Source organism: Patagioenas fasciata, chromosome 7 (genome assembly GCF_037038585.1).
Source record: "Patagioenas fasciata isolate bPatFas1 chromosome 7, bPatFas1.hap1, whole genome shotgun sequence".
In the NCBI taxonomy this organism is placed as follows: domain Eukaryota; kingdom Metazoa; phylum Chordata; class Aves; order Columbiformes; family Columbidae; genus Patagioenas; species Patagioenas fasciata.
The window spans coordinates 34,426,450-34,444,577 of NC_092526.1; the positions used below are offsets into that span (position 1 = coordinate 34,426,450).

An 18,128-nucleotide genomic window follows, 5' to 3' on the forward strand; every position below is an offset into this window, starting at 1 on the left:
TACTGAGGGGTTAAATAATTGGTAGGGCTCCCCTTCGCCTTTAAAAGAGGATGCGCACCAGGACTGAATTCCCAGGGGATAATTAACACAGCTGCAATTCTTCAACAGGGGGTGGGGAGAAGGGGAAGCCAAGTATTTTTAGTTAAGCTAAGAGCCAGAGATTTTTATTCCTATAATTGATGGGAAAAGGGGGGGGAAAAAAGGAAAGTACTGCACAGCTATAAAAACTGGAAAGGTTATTTTTTTGTTGCTGAATCAAATTATTTATGTTTGGCAAAGAAGGGCCACTATAAACCAGTGTAGTGCAGAATACCTTGCCATAGAGCTGTTGAAGGGAAATGTTTCAGCACTATTTAAATATTATCTAATTTCCAATAAAAACTGGACAAAATCAATGCGGCCTTGGGACAAGTTTATATTTCACTGGACGGCAGTTTTTAAAGGAGAGCTGGTCTGTCAGCAGCAGTTCAGCCAGCTCTGCTCATGCAATTGCATCTGCAGAAGCTTTTTTGGTTTTTTTTCAGGACGTGGGGTACAGAGTGTGACATCACATACACACAGAGACACGTATACCCCAGCACAAGGACATATTCATGGGAGTTAATCCTGCAGTCTGACCCCCTCGCTCAGCCACATAACTGGGCAGCGCTGTCACATGAAGCCGGGGGGGGAGCATTGGAAATATAAACGTGGGGACATTTCAGTGGCAGGTTGGCTGTTTGCAAGGTGGCACCTGGCTCTGAGAGAGGAGATTAAATGTCCCGCCCCGTGTTGTCCGGCTGGGGATGGTGTCCCGGGGGACGGACAAGCATCGCCTGAGAAAGACAACCTCACAGCACCGTCCCTCCAAGGTAGGCTTGGGCAGCCAACATCTTATTTTGTGGCATGGTGGCCTTGCCATGCCACCTCCTCACCTCCCGGTCCTCTGGCTGTGGGCACAGCATCCCCTCCTCATGTCCGTGGGGTGCCGGGATTTACACAGCCATCGCCGGGAGCTCCACCACTCAGCCAGCTCGTTTTTGTAACTGGGGGGGGGGCAAAAGGGATGCAAGGTTAAAATCAGTCACGCATTGCAATTCACGCTTGAGAGCAGCTGGAGGAAGCAGTGCCAAGGGCTGCCAGCCCTCAGGCTCCTTCACTGCACTGGAAATTTCCCCAGAAAAAAAAAAATTGCCATTCCCCACTGCCAGAGGGCAGCTGTAAATCACAGCGGTGATGCCAGGCGCTCTCGGCATGGGCACATCTGGACTTGCCAGATTTTTTAAGGCAGTCTTGTGGGTTTTTTGAACCGGCAGGGCAAATTATTGTGGTCTGAAGTCTCCCTGATGTGAGGACTAAGTAGTTACGTGACAGCTTAACTTGGGGAGCAAGCTTGTGCTGAAATAATTTTGTTTCTGTGTATCGTGCTCTTTCATGTGCCAGGAATGAGTTTTCCTCGTAATGTGAAGCCAGCGCAGACAATTTAAGTCATTATTAATAGATACACTTGATCTGAGGAAGTAAAATGCTTAATGTTTTGTTAAATGAGGTGTACTCTGCAAACAGTTGTATGCAGGGAGAAGGTTAAGATGCTACCCCTGCGTTAGAGATTAATGAGCACGAGACTCTTGCTAATGAAGTGCTCATCCTCGCCAGCGTTCAGGGCCTGAGTCTATGTAGGAACCTATCTACTGAAGTAAGGGTAGATAAGGATGATCTCAGGCTTAACTGGTTGCAGGATCAAGCCCTTGGGTACTGTGCAGGGACTGGGATGCTGGGAGCACAGGTGATGTGCCCAAGGCCACTCAGTATGGCAGTGGCAGAAAAGAGGGTGGGGCTGTGGGGGTCTCAGCCTTCCTCCACCACCCAAAATCTCTGCCTAAAGGTGACAGATAGTTTCTAAGTGGTTGAAGTCCCTTGTTTTCCTTCAAAACCCAACAAGGGACTTCTCCCTTTCTCCTGGCCAGCCCCAGAATGTTCCACAGGTGTCCTGGCTGCCAGCTCCTCTCTGCAGGAAATCACTCCTGCCTGTACAACAGCGTTCCACTTAAAATCACGGGAATATTGTTTCATCCTGACATCACTTTCCACTCTTTGGTGGAAAAAGCACTTGACTTGGCTGGCAGGAGCTCAGGCTCGTGCGTTTATATGTGCCACTCAGCTATAAGAGGACTTTTTTTCCCCCACTCTTGCTGATCCTGGCTATTTTTAACCCCCTCTGTCAGTGATGCCGTTAATCCTGTCATTACTGCGACCCAAGAAGTGAGTGTTATATGCAAATAGACACTTACTAAAAGGCTCATGAGAAGGGGTCACAGGGTATTTCAACACACTCTCAATGGCAGTTTAATGCCAGATATGCACACACCTACATGCACCCCTTGCAAAATTAGCACACGTCTGACTGAGAAGGTCTAGACTGTCGGCTAAATATACCCGGTTGCCAGCACGGGAGGTGGTCTGTGCCGCAGAAAGGTGATCCCCGCAATGCAAGCAAGGGTGCATAAAGGCAGGCTTCCTCCTCACCACCACCCCAATTTACAGGGCTGCTAATGATCAGAGAGAGAAAATGAGCCAGGGCTGCAAAACATGTGCCAGGACAAGTCCCTGGGGAAAACAATCACAGTCTGTGCAGCTCCCCAAACCTTCTCCTGCACTGGATAAGGGACCCCAGGGGATAACAAAGACTTTTTTTTTTTTTTTTTTCATACCGAAGTAGCGCTTTTAGGAGGTGGTTCGGTTGATATCAGAAGGGTGAAGGGGCACAGAAAGGCTGGAGGTAGCAAAATAGCAACAAGCGGTGAAAGAAGAGAGGAAGGTGATGGCTTTTGGAAGTTCAAACCAACTGAGCAGATGTGGACAGACAGGCAGGTGAGCAGGACAGCATTGAGTTCAAGGGGAGAAAGAAAATGTGAAATACTACATAGGCTGACCTCAAATTAGCTTCCACTGTGGTTGCTGGTGAACAGGGACCTCAAGGCAGGGGGTCCTTTACACAAAGAATTAATTTACACAAGGACCGCAAGTCAGGTCCCCCCATCTCAGCACAAGCCCATCCTGGATGGACACACTGTGACTTTTCGTGATTCCGTGCTCTTCCCATGGTCTCCAGGGCCAGGTGGCTGATGTCACTGCAGCCGTGCTGAGAAAACCCACCAAGAAACCTCAGATGGTGACTCTTGCAGTGCAAATGTGTTGGTCTGGGATTGGGACAAGGATGCTCATGGTCACCTGCAGGAGCCCAGCAAGGTCCCCACTTGCATGGGGCTATGGAGAAGGTCCCAGACAGTCCTTCCAGCCCCAGGCTGACTCCACATGGATGGAATCACAAAGCGTTTCAGCAGTTTAACATCTTCCCCAGATCTGCTTTGACCATGTTCATTCCCCAGGGAGGTGGGGTAGGAGGGCTGGTAGGCAGGGAGGGTAGTTGTGTCACTCAGAGCCTCAGGCTGGTGGTGAAGCCACCAAGTCATGAGGTACTGAGATCTATTCTTGTCACTGCCATGGACTTCTCCTGTGACCTTGAGGAAAGGAGCCACCAGCCTCTGGGCAGCAGGAGCCGGGGACACTCCGCTGGCATCCATCACTGTGCTTAAATGGCAGCAGAGGTTGGGCACCTGCTCTCTCCTATACAAGGCATCAGCAGGGAGAGTGGCTCCCCCTGCCAAAGTCCCAGGAGGATTTGTACCTCGCTGGCCTTTGACAAGCGCTTTGCATCCCTGCAGGGATGTGCCGGTCTGCCTCGTGTTGACCACTAGTGCAATGCCCAGATTTTTCTGCATAGCAACCATAAGACTGGAAACAGGTATGAGTGCCTTAAATTAAAAAAAAAAAAAAATGCAGTGTTATGCAGAGAAGAGAAAAAAATGCACTTGCTCAGAGCGTACAAATAAGGCTATATAGGATTGGGAAGACAAGAGCTGACTAAATAGATATAGATATATAAATATATAGATATATATTTTTTTTATCCCCTAAACCCTAGGCACCCTTTTCCTTCCAGCCTAAACGCTCACGTCCCAAGCTACTGCCTGCAATTAAACCGGCAACTTAATCCAAGAGGTGCTGCCACAACACAACCCAGTGACTGTTTGACACTCACTGTATCGTGTGCCCATCATCATCTGACCCTGCTGGAGTTATAAATACAACAACAATAGAGCCTTAACTGGATTATAATTAGACAATGAGCACAGGAGGATGGAAACAATGAACTATAAAAGCCCATCTATCCTCCCAGCTAGGAGGATCTACACATATGGGAAGCACTGGAATGGATGAGTTACCGGAACCTGTAACAGAAAAGCTACAGATTTGCCCCAAATTGGATTCAGAGCATACTCTGACGGCTCACACTCCTGCCACCAGGTATTACACAGCCCTGGTCGCGGGAGACCTGAGAAGCCTCGAGGTCCTGACTGATCGATACTATCAAGATGTCAACATGGTTTTTGAGATCAGTAAAAATGAGCTGGAGTGGCAAGTGAAAAGCCAAGGATCTTATGGACTCTCAGGTACATTTTCTTTAAAGGACAGTTCAGAAAAAAATATAAAACCAGGTATATACTAACCCTAGATAGGAAAGGTGCAGTGCATTTAAGTGCCTAACACTGTTCTTACAGAGCTTGTTCCCAAGGTGGTTGGTTTCTGGTTAAGAGGACTGTGCCCTGCAGCCCTAGCCATAAATGTTCAAAACTTTATTTTCTTCTCTTCTGCACATACTAATCCACTGGAGGGACAGGAAGTGTAAAAAAATGTGTGTCTACATCATTTTTCCAGGTTGAGATGGGGCACAGTCTTAACTTAGGCATGCTTGCAAGAGGGCTCACAGCGCAAATTCCCCATGCAGGGGCTCAGAAAGAGCAGCCTGGTCTTAGCTGGCAGGAATAAGATGCTCCCAGGGAAGTGGTACCCAGTGCCTCACAACTCCAGAAGCTTCTCATGGTCCCAGATGCTCACCGGACACTGTGCATTTACAGATGGTCCCAGAGCTGCTGAGAAATGCCATGCCTTGCTCCAGCTGAGCCCAAACCCAGCTCTTCCCATGCCCAGCCCTGCATCACCCTCCTAACACGCTCCCACCTAGCTTGGGTGCCCTCAGGCCCAGCCTCATCCCAGCAAAGACAGCTTTTTTCCTCCCATAGGTGCAGGTGGGGAATTTGTAGGCTGCCTTTTAGCTCCTGCCAGCAAGGTCTTGCATGCAGGGTCCCCTGGCTGTGGGCAGGGTATTGGTTTACCCAACTTGTGCCATATGAAGTCCTGCTCCTGGACATGCACATGCCAGGCGAGTTTTGCTTCCCCTCTTGCCAACAACATTCAGAGCAGCCACCAACCTTAATCAGGCTCTTCAAAACCTCTAAAGCTGCCAGGGAGCTAAAATAAAACTGGAAAAAGCAGCAAGATGATGTGGTTTGTGTGCAAGGCATAGAGGATGGGAATGGCCCCAAGCTCTGCAAACCCCAGGGAATCAGCCCCATTCCCTCCTCCCCGCAGGGCTGTGGTCGCTGGAGTACAAGCGGGAGCTGACCACCCCACTGTGCCTGGCTGCTCGCTGGGGCCACACCGCCTGCCTGCGCCATCTCCTGCGCCGACGGGCTGACCCCAACCTGGCGCCGGGGGGGCACGGGCCCCTGCACGAAGCCTGTCTGGGGGGCCACACCGACTGCGTCGAGCTGCTGCTGGAGTACGAGGCTGATCCCAACCTGCAGAGCGACGAGGGCCTGGCCCCGCTGCATCTCTGCACCACTCCAGACTCCCTGGGGTAAGGAGAAGGTCCCCTCCCGTCAGCATCTCCCTGCTGATAACTTCTGTCTGCATCCCCTGCATGCCAACTCCAGCTCTTCTGCCTCTGTGGGGTGGAAAAATGGTGCCACGGTCCCCTGCAAGGCTTCCCACATGCTCACACATCTACCAGCTGCTGTGGCACACTCAGCATAGCCAAAAAAGAAAAGGACATTTTGTAGCCAGGCATATTGCATGGCACAGGTCTCCTCCCCATGGACGGGAGCAGCCCAGCCTCTTTTCCGATGATTTATCCTAAAATCATTACATCCTGCATCCCAGGTCCAGCATGCTTTCTCCCAGGAGATGGGTCCAGTCATGGGGCACATGGGTCACCCCAACATCCTGCACTCCTCATCTCATGCCATCCCCATCTGTGAGGGATGTGAGTGACTACCAGGGCACCCACTCCTCCCAAAGCCCCATCTCCAGAGCTATAATGAAGAGATGGGGTCTGTGGAATGGGAAGAAACCCTTCCACCTTCTCCCCCCACACAAGCCACATATGAGTCCACTTTGGTTTATAGCTGGGCATAAGGCTCAGTCATGTGCATCCATTCCCTTCTCACCCTGGATCAGCATCACAGAGATGACCATAAACATGGCCTTGAAAAAATAAGCTTTTGTGCACACATGTATGTCTCAGTAGGACTTTAAGCGCCTGAATCATTAGACCCAGGGAACCGGGTTGTTGGTTTATTTATTTTTTTTTACTTTTTTTTTTGGTTATAAAGAGCTCAGCCCCTTGATATCCTAATGAAGCCACTTAGGGCCATAGCAAATTTATTTGCCTACCAGCTGTAGTGAAAACCAGCCCAGCTTCTGGCTTCAATCGTCTCTGCTTTAATACATAGCGAGCTGAACTAGAAGTAGGTGGTGGAGACAAGATTCCCAGTACAGATCCAGTGTATCATGGGCCAGGTGTCAGGAAAAGAGCTCTGGAAAAGAAAAGCAGACAGAGAGGAATAGATTTGCAGATGTAAATATCTCAAGCCCAGGTTATAAATAAGAGTCTCTGCAAGACCACCAAAAATGAAGTATTAATCAAATGTTGGTTCAGCCAAAAATGTAGGGATTAATCAAACACATCCTTGGTGAGATAAGAGTTAGGAGGAGTGAGCTGGGTAAAGGAGGATGCTACAAGTAGCTCTTGTCATTTATAAGGAGCAGGTTTTAATTCCTCTACTCAAGCTCCCTTTTGACCTTAAAGCCTTCAGTCTCCAACCCCCAAGCCATCCTGGAAGCCCCAGAATGGGTATTTTAGGTTTTATCAACTTGTTCTTCCCCAGTAGAGACATGGCACATAAACCAGCATGGTGCCTGGAAAGGACCCCATGGCCCACAGAGGTCCAGGTGTCTTGTTGTTGGCCAGGTGCTGCTCAGCTTGGAATAAAAAAAAAAAAAAAAACCACCACAAAAAACCCCCACAAACATATATTAAAAATGAGCCATTGTCACAAATCCACATGTTGTTTCCCCCAGAAGGACAGAGGGGAATGGCAGGTAAGCCAGCAAACAGCAACATGGGGATTAGACAGATGCAATGTGGAAACAGCTGAGTTATAAGCCCTTGAATATTGGGGCTTTATAATGGAAATGGTGAGAGACCCTTAACTACGCTACCCAGCGCTATGGGGGCTTCTACAATAACTAAGCCTACTCCCTTGGAAGATCAAAAATTAATAGACATTTCAGACAGGTTTTGAGGTTTCGACCACTGCTTTTCAATCGCAGAGACTTTGCTAAAGTTAGAGACTGAGGAGGTCAAGCTTTAGGTAACACAAACATTTCCTCTTTGATTAGGGGGAGACTACTTTACCTTGCCTTTTTTTTATTTTATTATTTTTTTATTGAGTAGTGGATTTTAGGTCATCCTTAATTTTTTACTGACAATAAAGAGCAGGTCATTGACCTACATAGAGAGCTATTTTATTTTTCTCCCTCTCAGTAACAATGGCCAGAACACCTATGTGCCGGGTTCTTCTGTATTCCCATATACTCGGCAATTCACCATGGGGGCAGGACTTAAAACCTTTGAGCCTCTCAGTGACTGGGATAAAAAAAAATTATCTGGGCTTCCTTCCAGCCATTTGAGCTTCAGAATCCATGAGATTTCAACAAAAAGGATATCAGAGCTTTAATCTAGGAGCTTTTTGAAGAGATGGAAAAAAAAAAAGTTCCAGTAAAGTTCAGTCTTACCTTCTTCACTTTAGGAGCTGTTCATGCCAACGTCGGCCTATTTAGTCGAGTTCCTCTCCTTGACCTCTTTTTTACAGCAGAGATAATTAACATGGTGGGGTAAGATGAGTCTCTAAATTCACTGCACTCTCTCCCTGGTGCTCTCCCGTTTCCCTCTTAAAGCCGGGATGATTAAAGGAGTCTGCCTTCATTGGCACCCCGAAAAAAAATAAAATAAAAATAATTGAGGGGGAGAGGAAGAGTTTCAACTCTCCCGGCGGTGCCGGGGGAAGAGCAGGCGTGGGGCGGTGGGAAGGTGCATCGCAGCGATGCTGGATGTAGTTTCCGCCTCCCATCACGGTACCCACAGCAGAAGGGATGGCGAACACTGCTGCGTTTGTAGAGTCCTCCTTCAGATCTGCAAGTCAGAAAAAGCTCTCTGAAGATCCCAGGTTTCCCATATAGCCAGGGAGAGCCTACCTGGAGAGAAATCCCCCAGAGCTTGCTTTCTCCAGCCTTCCATGTAAGGAAGAGGGCTCAGGCAAGGGATGAGAAAAGAAGATGTCACCTCTGTCTCTGTGTGACTTGGGCTTATGGCTGAGTAACGCCCTTGTGGGCACTTCTTTACTTCTCTTCACCCTGGGAGCTGAAACCAGAGTTGTCTTGTGGCTCCTACCCTCCAGCACCAAGGGATGGGAGAGACATGCTGAGATGAATCCAAGCAAGAGGAGACTCAGTGTCCAAGAGACTCCGTGCAAGAAACGGTGGGATAGGGATCGAGCACAAGAGGGGCCAGCTTAGGGAGACAGGATGGGTTTTGCTTAGGGAAGGTGAAATGAGAATAGCTCTTCATGGGAGGAATTAGCAGAAAACAGGAGCCAAGCAGGAAGGCAGGTACCTAAAAAAGCAACTCTATCAAGATAGCAAGGCTCTCAAATGCCAGGGAGATGAGCACTAACTTGCCATTGGTGGACCTGGCCCTGTGGCACCCTCTGGCTATTCCAGCATCAGCCCAGACACACTGCCCTTTTGGCTGCAGGAAGGAAATGTGACTACAAATAAAAGGACCACAGATTTCAAAAGCCAGTATTTAGCATCATCTAGTGCTAAACCTCATCCTCTGCTCCATTTTACATTGCTAAAATACAAAACTCTGAGCATTTAGAGCCATCGTTTTGGAAACTTGTCCTTCACTGGGGAAGACCAGCTCCTTAATGGGTCCAAAGCAAGAAACAAAGAGCCCAAAAGCAGATACAGAGCACAGCCTGAGGCCTGATCCTGCTCTTTGGAGGAGCTGCTCCCCAAGTTGGTGCAACTGAATGAAGCTTTGGCAAAAAGGCAGTGTAGAGAGTAATGATGTTCCTGGGCTGGTGTTCGCCCTGTGGCAGCAGAGCAGACCCCGCGCTGGTACAACCAGCCCTCGGCAGCAGTGTTGCCATGGTTCACTGGTGGGTTTGCAATGCCACAAAAGATTTTCATCTTTTAAAGAAAAGCAGGCTTCTTTTCTCCTTGTTGTAGGAAATTAATAAGAATAATCCTTGCATTCAGAGCCCAGCTTGGGGAAGGTGGCTTTTCCAAGCGAGATCAACCTGTAATAGATCACAAGCAGATGGATGCCATGAAAAACAACCAAGTGAAGGACAGGAAAGCATCACTCAGGCCCCAGGGAGAGGGGAAAAAAACAAAACAACAAACTGGAGGTTTTTCCTTAAGAAGACTGAGGGCCTGAGTGGGTTTTTTGGACAGGAGTTCCCTCCAGCCTCCATTGCCTCAACCTCCTGCTCCTCCTGCTGGTTATTCATCACATCCCATTTCAAGTTGAATCCCACTTTCCCAGTCTGGGCATTTTTCATCCCAGATCGAGCAGCATCCCACCGAGCCATGCTGCCAGCAAGAGGGCAGGGGAGGGCACGTCCTGCCCGACATTGCAGACATCTGCCCCAGTTCTACTGATGGGTGAATAAGGAAAATAAAACCCACACCGTTTTATCCCATTTATTTGAGACAGGACCCCAGCACAAGGTAGACCTGTAGAACAGCAGTTATCACAAATTAGTGTGATTCTGACCTAATGAGCAACTTGCCCAAGCAAGGAGACATTTGAGTGTGTTACCCATCACTCACAAATTAGTTAGGAAGGGTTTAGAAGCGAGTACAAACTAGGCAGAATTAGATCTGCAAGACTGACTGTTTGAAGGTATCACTCCCACTGGTGATTGCACCAGGCTGGATGCAAAGCAAACAGGTTTGCTTTGCCATCCTGTGTCTGAAATTCTGCTGAACTAAATCCATGATCCCTTGCAATATTCCCAGAAAATTAGAGAGGAACCCTCAAAAAGCAGCATCAACTGAACTCTATTTAAGAGGACTTTGTTCTAATCTGATGATGAAAAACAGGACATTAACAAAATCTAAAAAATTAAGGAAAAAAAAAGCTAGAAATGCTGGTAAACTTTAGAGCACAGGAGTTAACCAGTAGAGATTAGAGGTTAAAATAAGAGCATAAATCCAGCAAACATGAACGGCATCTACTCAGCACCTGCTCATGCCCCATACATCCAAATGGGAGGCACGTGCTCCTCACAGGGAGCCCACCATTTACATTAACCAGAGGAGATCATCCCTTATTTATAGTCCCTCACTAACATTCCCTCTTTGCTGAGGGAGGACCACCCAGGGGAAAAATTCAAAATAAACCAACTCAGGTTTCTTCTAACCAGTTAGCCACTGAACTTGATAATATATAAAAATAACCCTTCAGGAAAACAGCATCTGGAAAGGGTAGTATTTCTATTCTGGTATTTCTAGAAGAATATTTGACATGTCTAGCAGGAGGCCAAGAGGAATTGAACTCCCTGTAATTAAAATCCCATCCACTCTCACTAAGTTAAAACCCTGTGGCATAGCAAGGATGCTGGGCTGGAGGGGCTGGGCACAGCTCTTGGGTTTGCCAGGCAACCCGTAATGTACCAGCCTTCACCTGGAAATTCAGGGCAGGAGAATATTCATTTTCTATTGCCTCTGCAGGTGTAAACCTCCAGCCTGGGCTCTCTTGACACACAGCACTTGCCAAAACCAGTACAGTGCTTGTGCTCAAGGGTCTCCAGGCAGAGCCAGCTCCTTGCCTGGGAAGAAGCAGAGATGCTTTAAGTGTGAGCTATTTAAAAAAAAAAAAAAAGAAAGAAAGAAAAAAAAACGTCCTGGACTAGACTGCTGTATGTTTTACAACCAAGTCAGAAATATATTTTTTCCATTTTTCCCTGCAGAACCATCCCTTGGTTTGCCCTGAATACGTTGTTTAGGTTCAGAGCTAACCATTGACATCAGGATCAAGTTAACCCAGAAAGGTCCCTAGAGAGTCGTTATAATTAGGGCTACAAATTCCCTGCTGTTGACAGTAGACAAGACCAGTAAATATGACCCATCACAGCGTGATTTGCTCCAGAAACAAAGATCTTCCAACAACGTTTTACTGACCAGTAGCAGACAGCAAATGCCAAAAAAAAAAAACACCACAACTCAGCAAGATAAGCCATTCCTTGGGAAAGGGTTTCATCACAATCTTAGAGTACGAAGGGCACTGTGAAGTAAGGATCTGAAGATTTTAGGTCTGGCACAACCCCAAACCCAATCCACTCACCCAAAACTGCATCCCCAGCAGAAAGCATCCACCACAGCTGCCCCGGCAAGGTCCAGTGCAAGCTGGCAGCACCTGGGAGCATTGCATCTGCAAAGGCTGTAAGACATGGCCTGTCCCCACAGATCCTGCAGGATTTTTTCTTTTCCTGGCAAACTCAGGCTTGATATGCATGGGAAAAACAGCCCAAGGGGGTGTTTGCAGATCCTGCACCACCAGGGACAGTGAGTCCTATCAAACCTTGCAGGAGGTGATGCTGCAGGTTCAGAAAGGTTCAAGTAGATTATTACTATTATTACTATTCTATTCTTACTGTTTTCCCACAAATGTTAACATTAATCTGGGCCAGAAAAAACAAGCAATGCCCTAGCACCATCCTTCCTCCCTGGAGCTCCTCTTCTTCCCCATCCCTCCTGCTGCAGAGCTCAGGCTGGGTCTCTGCTCCCCTGCAGCTCCACATCATTTCTCTTCTATATCAGCCCAGAAACTCACTTAGAGCTCTGGGCGATACCTGAGCTAAAAGAAAAGCTTATTAGAAGGAAATGAAACAGGCAGGGGCGGAAGGGTTTGAAGGTTGATACACCTCCCAAGGCTCCAGCCAGCCACTGCTGAGGCTTTCTAAAGAACTGCTCTTCCCGCATCCCCAGCAGCATCACTTGGGAAACTCAAGCTAGCTACATTTTCAAGGTCTCACTTGGACCACATGTGGGTCTGCCCTCCCTACAAAAAATAGCTCCTCAATGCCACAGCATTGGATTCAAACCCGTGCACTAACCTGGCTGTTGACAGCCTTTCCTGGGTGGTGACATTGAGCCACACCAGCCCCAGCAGCTCCCAGCAGGAGCTGAAGCAATCACTTTGATTCATTTAGACTGGCTGATCACATCCATTTACTCACATATATTAAAAAAAAAAAAAAAAAAAAAAAAAACACAAAAAACTAAAACCAAACACATTAGAGCAGACCTGGTATCTTCAACCTCCATCTGTTGTCAGAAGGATGCAGGCAGAAAGCTCTGATAGAAAACAGGGTCCCCACTTGGCAGCAGCCATGATACCTCTTTGGAATCACACACAGTGATATTAGAGAGAAGGAGAGGCAGGAGCAAGATAGGGAGGGTTACTTACCTTGATTTATTTCTTCTGGGAACTGCAGGTGCTGCCACTCCATCGTCACAAGAGCTGAGTGCCCAACTAGCCAGCAAAACTCATTCCAGCAGGCTTAAACCACCTGGAAGGATGTTTCTAGTCAGGATAGGCAGAAAAAATGATTGTTTAGTCCTGTCTGGAGTGACAGCCCAAGAAAGGTATTTGGGTCCCTTAACAGGAGAAGAGGAATCTATTTTTATAACCAAACAAACCCACACTGAGCTCTTCTCATGCACAGAGGTGTTACCAAGCATTTCCCATCATGTCAGCTTGCTCACAGCACAGATCTAGGTGAAGGATGTTTTCAGCTGAGAAACTCTGTGGATGTCAGCCAAGGGGTGGGATTGTATAGATCGCCTCCGTAACACCCCAGGGCTACACCTGTGTCAGGAAATAAAACTGCAGCCAACAGACTGATGGCATGAAGATGCCCATCACCCTGTATGTCCTCATCATGGCTGGATGCATCCCTCACCAGCTGGGACAGACCTGGCTGGCATGGCTGACCACGGGCACTGCTCCCAGTGCTGTCTGGCCACCAGCACAGCCAAGACAGTGATCACCATCCCTGGTGGGTCAAGAATGGTCAGGGATGACCATTCATGAATGATGCTGGTCAAGGGCAAGAAGGAGACATTGCCCAAACCACCACCAGTACCATGGCCGTGGTGTGCACCAGGGCACAGAGTCACCCTCTCCAGCCTCTGCTGCTCTGAGTGCAACAACTCCCATGGAATCCCAGCTCCAGCCTGATTGCCCTACTCACCCCACATCACCTCCCACCTGTCATCCCCCAAGGCTCCCACTCCAGCCCGCATCCCCCAGAACACATCTGTGCGGTGCACCCCCCAGCCTCCCCATCTCTTTGCAGATGTGCCAGGCTCCTGCTGAGACACAGGGCCACTGTTGACCTGCCCAGCGAGGATGGAGGGGAGACAGCACTGCATGTGGCAGCCAGGCACTGCCTCTGCGACCATGCCCGCCTCTATCTAAAGTACGGAGCATGCGTTGACGCACGTAGCGCACGAGAGGAGACGGCTCTCAGCATCCTCTGCGGGCAGGCGCTGGGCACTGGCGAGGACTGCCTGCAGCTTTGCCGGCTGCTGGCTGCCCACGGTGCTGACATCGATGCCCGAGATGAGACGCGGAGGAGCCCCTTGCACAAGGCATGCGGGGCCGCCAACGCCGCCCTGGCACGCTTCCTTCTGCTGCGTGGGGCTGACGTCAACGCCATGGACTATGGTGGCACCTCCCCACTACGCTGCGTGCTGCAGAGCGCTATCTTCAAGCAGGATATTAGGCCACATCTCACCGTCCAGCTGCTGCTCAACCATGGGTCCCAGAAGATATGGCCTGCCGCCTTCGTCAAGGTACTGACCCCAAAGCAGTCCCTGGATATCTCCTCACGCCCAGGATTTTGCAATTAGGGTCAGGGTGCTTTGAAAAATAAGAAGATGGGGGGTTGGGATGGTTTGGGATAGGGTCCTGGTCCGGACAGGGAGATGGGACCATGGCATCAGGGCTGGCGGTGCTGATGGGAATGACGGAAATGAAAACACTTGCAGTGTAGCAGCAGGGAAAAGCAGGCAGAGTGAAGGGCAGGATGGAGCCAGCACAAGCATGGGGGACCAGCAAAGAGGATTTTTCCTGCCTGGGGCTGTCAGAGACAGGCCTGGGACATCAGCCATCAATGCAGCTGCTTTATGGCTCTGCATTTCATTGATTTTACATCAAACAATAACAAAAATACTATCCTGGCTTATCACGCACAGCCAAGAATGTAAATAATAAGCAAGGGACACATCCAGATGAAGAAGAGCCAAAGCAAGGCAGGTCTTCTTATCACTTCTCACATGGAGAAAGATGTCCAAAGCATGCCAAGATAAACTCTACACCTGCATCATACCAACATGGGAGTATCCCAACCTGGACTGTGGTGGGGAGGGATGAGCCTCAGCTGCAGCACATGGATGCTCTGCCTCTCTGGGATGTACATCTCTGCCTGAAATGCTCCCATTGCCCACAACTAGGTGCTGAAGTCTTGTGCAGCTGTGCCAGAGGTCATCGAAGTCCTCTTCAATTCCTACTCACAAATCCCCATCTCCGAGAAGTGGATTGAGGCTGTGCCGGAGGAGGTGTTTCAGGTGAGATTGCGCTGGTGGTTTGGCAGGGATGGCTGAGCCCTGAGGAGGCAGTTTTACACAAGAGGTTTTTTTCCCATCCAAACTTCACTTGGGTGGAAAAAAAAAAAAAAAGAAAGAAAACTAGTCCTCAGGGCACCACCACAAACCCGCGAAGCAGCTTTGCATCCCTTTAGCTCCCTCAACACCAAAACCCCCATCCCTGCCCCTGGCCTGCAATAAAATACAATCCCAACATCTGGAAGCAACCCTGGAGCCAGACCACTGCCTGGCAGGAGCCCACATCACTAATTTCGGTTTTAAAAACTTGTCCCCAGTGCGCAACACGTATGGCCAGCCTGCTCTTGAATGATCTGGGATGGTTGCCTTGCCCCGACAGGTCTTTGGTTAGATTGACTGCAAGGGAGGACAGCAGCTGAAATGCAAATAAAGCGTGTTACAGAATCACAGAATCACAGAATGTTAGGGACTGGAATGTTCCAGGGGATGGGAGAAATTATTTCTGTTCCAAGCTAAGGAAAGGCTGAGGCTGCACAGACCGAGCACGCTTTGTTTCACCCTCTTAGAATCAAATGGGTCTCTTCTGCATCATCTCTAAGGATTTCTGTAGGGATGCTGCTGCCCGTGGGCATGAAAGCATCTTCCCAAACCACACCTGTGGTGAGACTAGGTTTCTTCACGTGTGTTTCCACAGAAGAGTTCCTCATCCAGCCTTTGCTTGCAGGAGCCGTGTCAGTGCACAGACCCCTAACCCACAGGCAATCACCGATGGGTTTCTTAACCCCTCCCCTAGGATCTTCATCTCAAAAGTATCTATCTCTAGCTTGTGTGGCTTAATCAGGAAAAAAATAAAACCAACCGATGCTCGTGTTTTTTCTCTCCCCCTCTCTCTTTGCAGCAGCACCAGCTATTCTACGAGTCCTTTTTCCGGCTAGCGGGCACAGTCCGGTGCCTCCAACATTTGTGCCGCTCTGCCATTCGGCAAAAGTTTGGCAGCAAATGCTATCGCCTGATCCCCCTGCTGCCTGTGCCCAAGCCTTTGCACGACTACCTGCTGCTGGAGCCCGAAGGAGTTGTGCTTTGAAGGGCTGAGAGGAGCCAACCAAGGGCTGCCATCCTGCCCTCCCTTCCCTCGTCCTCCCTCGCTGTAGCGCAGCAGCATCCATTTCTGTCAGTCGAGCTAAGGAGCGCCGGTTTTCATGATAGATGGTTGTTTTTCAGGGATTTATAATGTAACTAAAATGTGCTTTCGGCTGTAACTTTGTATAGATTTTTTTCTAATTGTGCTTTAAATAGATTATAAAGAGTAATAAAATGATTAGTAGCTGTTACAAGCATGCTGCAGATATGAATAATATTCATTATAAAGGATGTCTGCAAAGCAGCAGTGCTCCTCAGGTGTGCAAAGGCAAGCATGCATGGCAGATGACTAAAATCAGCCCACGTGGGCATCAAATCACCTTGGATAAATCTCCCCCACGTGTGGCACAAGCAGAATTGGAAGCACAGGTACAGCACAGAAACTGTTTGCAGGATGCAATATCCGCTGGCATTAATATAGACGGTAAAATAGACCAAAAATCTATTTTTTTAATGTAGAAGACACCAAGAAAGAGCTGGTTACTCCCTGCAGGACCAGATACGTGGGGAGCAGTGGCACAGCCCCTACTTCTCCCAAATTCCCGTGGTCCAAGACGCACCACTGCCTCCTGTGCCCATCACCGCTCCAAGGCTGACATGCAGAGTGGCTGCAAAACCCGGTGGCAACCTGAAGGGGAGGATTTGGGGCTTTCTTTTCACGCTGTGACTTGGCAAAAGGTACCAGGGAGGAGCGAGGATTTGTTTTCCCAGACCCTCAGGCTCCTCAAATTAATTTCTGTTGAACCAAAGCAAGTAGACGTGTATGCCCCTTGGAAGAACAGCTGTCCTTATGCTGGCAGCTCTGCAACAGCACTCACCAACTTGTTCCACTGCTTAATTATGCTCACTATTTAAATATATATATACATATATATATATATATATATATACAAATAAATCAGCCTTTTTGTATGTTTGACTGGACTTCACACCAGCACCCGCCACTGCTGTGGGTTACACACATGATGTGTGCAGGACATAGGCAGCACCCCTGCTTCCCACAGCTGGTGCCCATGGAGAGGGGAGCATGGAAATGGGGAGACAAAAGAAATTCCCCAGCCTCACCCTGCTGCTTACACAGCTGCCCTCACCCTTGATGTTGTATACAGGTGTGCGAGGGCAGCATCAAATCTCACCGTGTTCCCTACCTTTGGCACCAGAGCCCTGTCCCACACAGGAATGTCCTGTGGCAAAGCCCCACTCCAAACCTCCACGACACCATGAGACCTGGCACTTCGTTACTTTAGTGGCTGTTTTACTTTACAGTTTGTTCCAGTGCCCAGAGCAGGGGCAGAATTGAAAGGGATTTAGGGAAAACACATCCTAGCTGAATCACTGTGTGTTTGAACCAGAAAAAAAACCTAAATTTTGTTGCCTCTAATGAGTCTTTCATCTTTTGAGTGGCACGTTTTACATCTGTATTGGGCAAGTTTGCATGGAGATAGAGTCCCACCAGGTGATCACATCCTCCCCCCAAATCTGTGACCTCAGCTCTGAAAGAAAAAAGCACATCAAAGAGGAGGAAAAAAAAACAGACAGGTTGGTGCCAAGGAGCCTGGTCTGCGGTGGGCCTGGGAGGGATCGAGGGGTATCAGGGGTTCCGGGGAAGGATGGAAGGGCCGTGGGAGAGGGGAGCGGCCGCGGATACGCGTGGGCTGCGGCCGCAGGCGCTGTCTGCGCGGCGCCCCGCGGCCCGCAGGGGGCGCCCTGGGCACGGCGGCGGCGCCGTCGGGGGGAGGCGGCCGGTACCCCTGGGGATACGGCGGGAGCAAAGGAAAACGGGGGAGGTAAAAACACCCCGGGGGAAAAGAAAGACAGGAAGAAAGAAAAAAAAAAAAAAAAAAACGGAAAAAAAGAAGAAGGGAAAAAATGGGGGAAAAAAGCCCAAACCCTTTAGGGTTTTGGGGTGTTTTCCCTCTGTTTAAGCCATTCTAGCGGCTGTAGCGGCTCGAGGAGGGATGATGCTTCGGGCTGCTCGGGTTGATAAGTTTGGCGGGCGGGTAAAGCAGCGTTTGGGTATACATATATATATATATTTTTCCCCCCTGCCGGTGCCTTGTTTTGATGCAGATGTTATGGGAAAGGATCATTTTTTTTTTTTCCAGCAGCTGAAGACGGGAGGT

General features: G+C 49.0%; 1 protein-coding gene across 2 annotated transcripts; it reads left to right on the plus strand.

Annotated features, from left to right (window-relative positions):
- The first annotated feature begins 700 nt into the window (after positions 1-700).
- On the plus strand, positions 701-16,906 carry ASB18 (ankyrin repeat and SOCS box containing 18). Of its 2 annotated transcripts, none has more exons than XM_065840843.2 (6): positions 701-851; positions 3,965-4,493; positions 5,473-5,740; positions 13,596-14,094; positions 14,755-14,868; positions 15,764-16,906. In XM_065840843.2, the coding sequence occupies exons 2-6, from the start codon at positions 4,238-4,240 to the stop codon at positions 15,947-15,949; spliced, it is 1,323 nt and encodes a 440-aa protein (XP_065696915.1). In that variant the 5' UTR covers positions 701-851; positions 3,965-4,237; the 3' UTR covers positions 15,950-16,906. The 2 variants fall into 2 exon arrangements, with proteins under 2 accessions (XP_065696915.1, XP_065696916.1); XM_065840844.2 differs by having other exon boundaries at positions 3,983-4,493.
- The last annotated feature ends 1,222 nt before the right edge of the window (positions 16,907-18,128 follow it).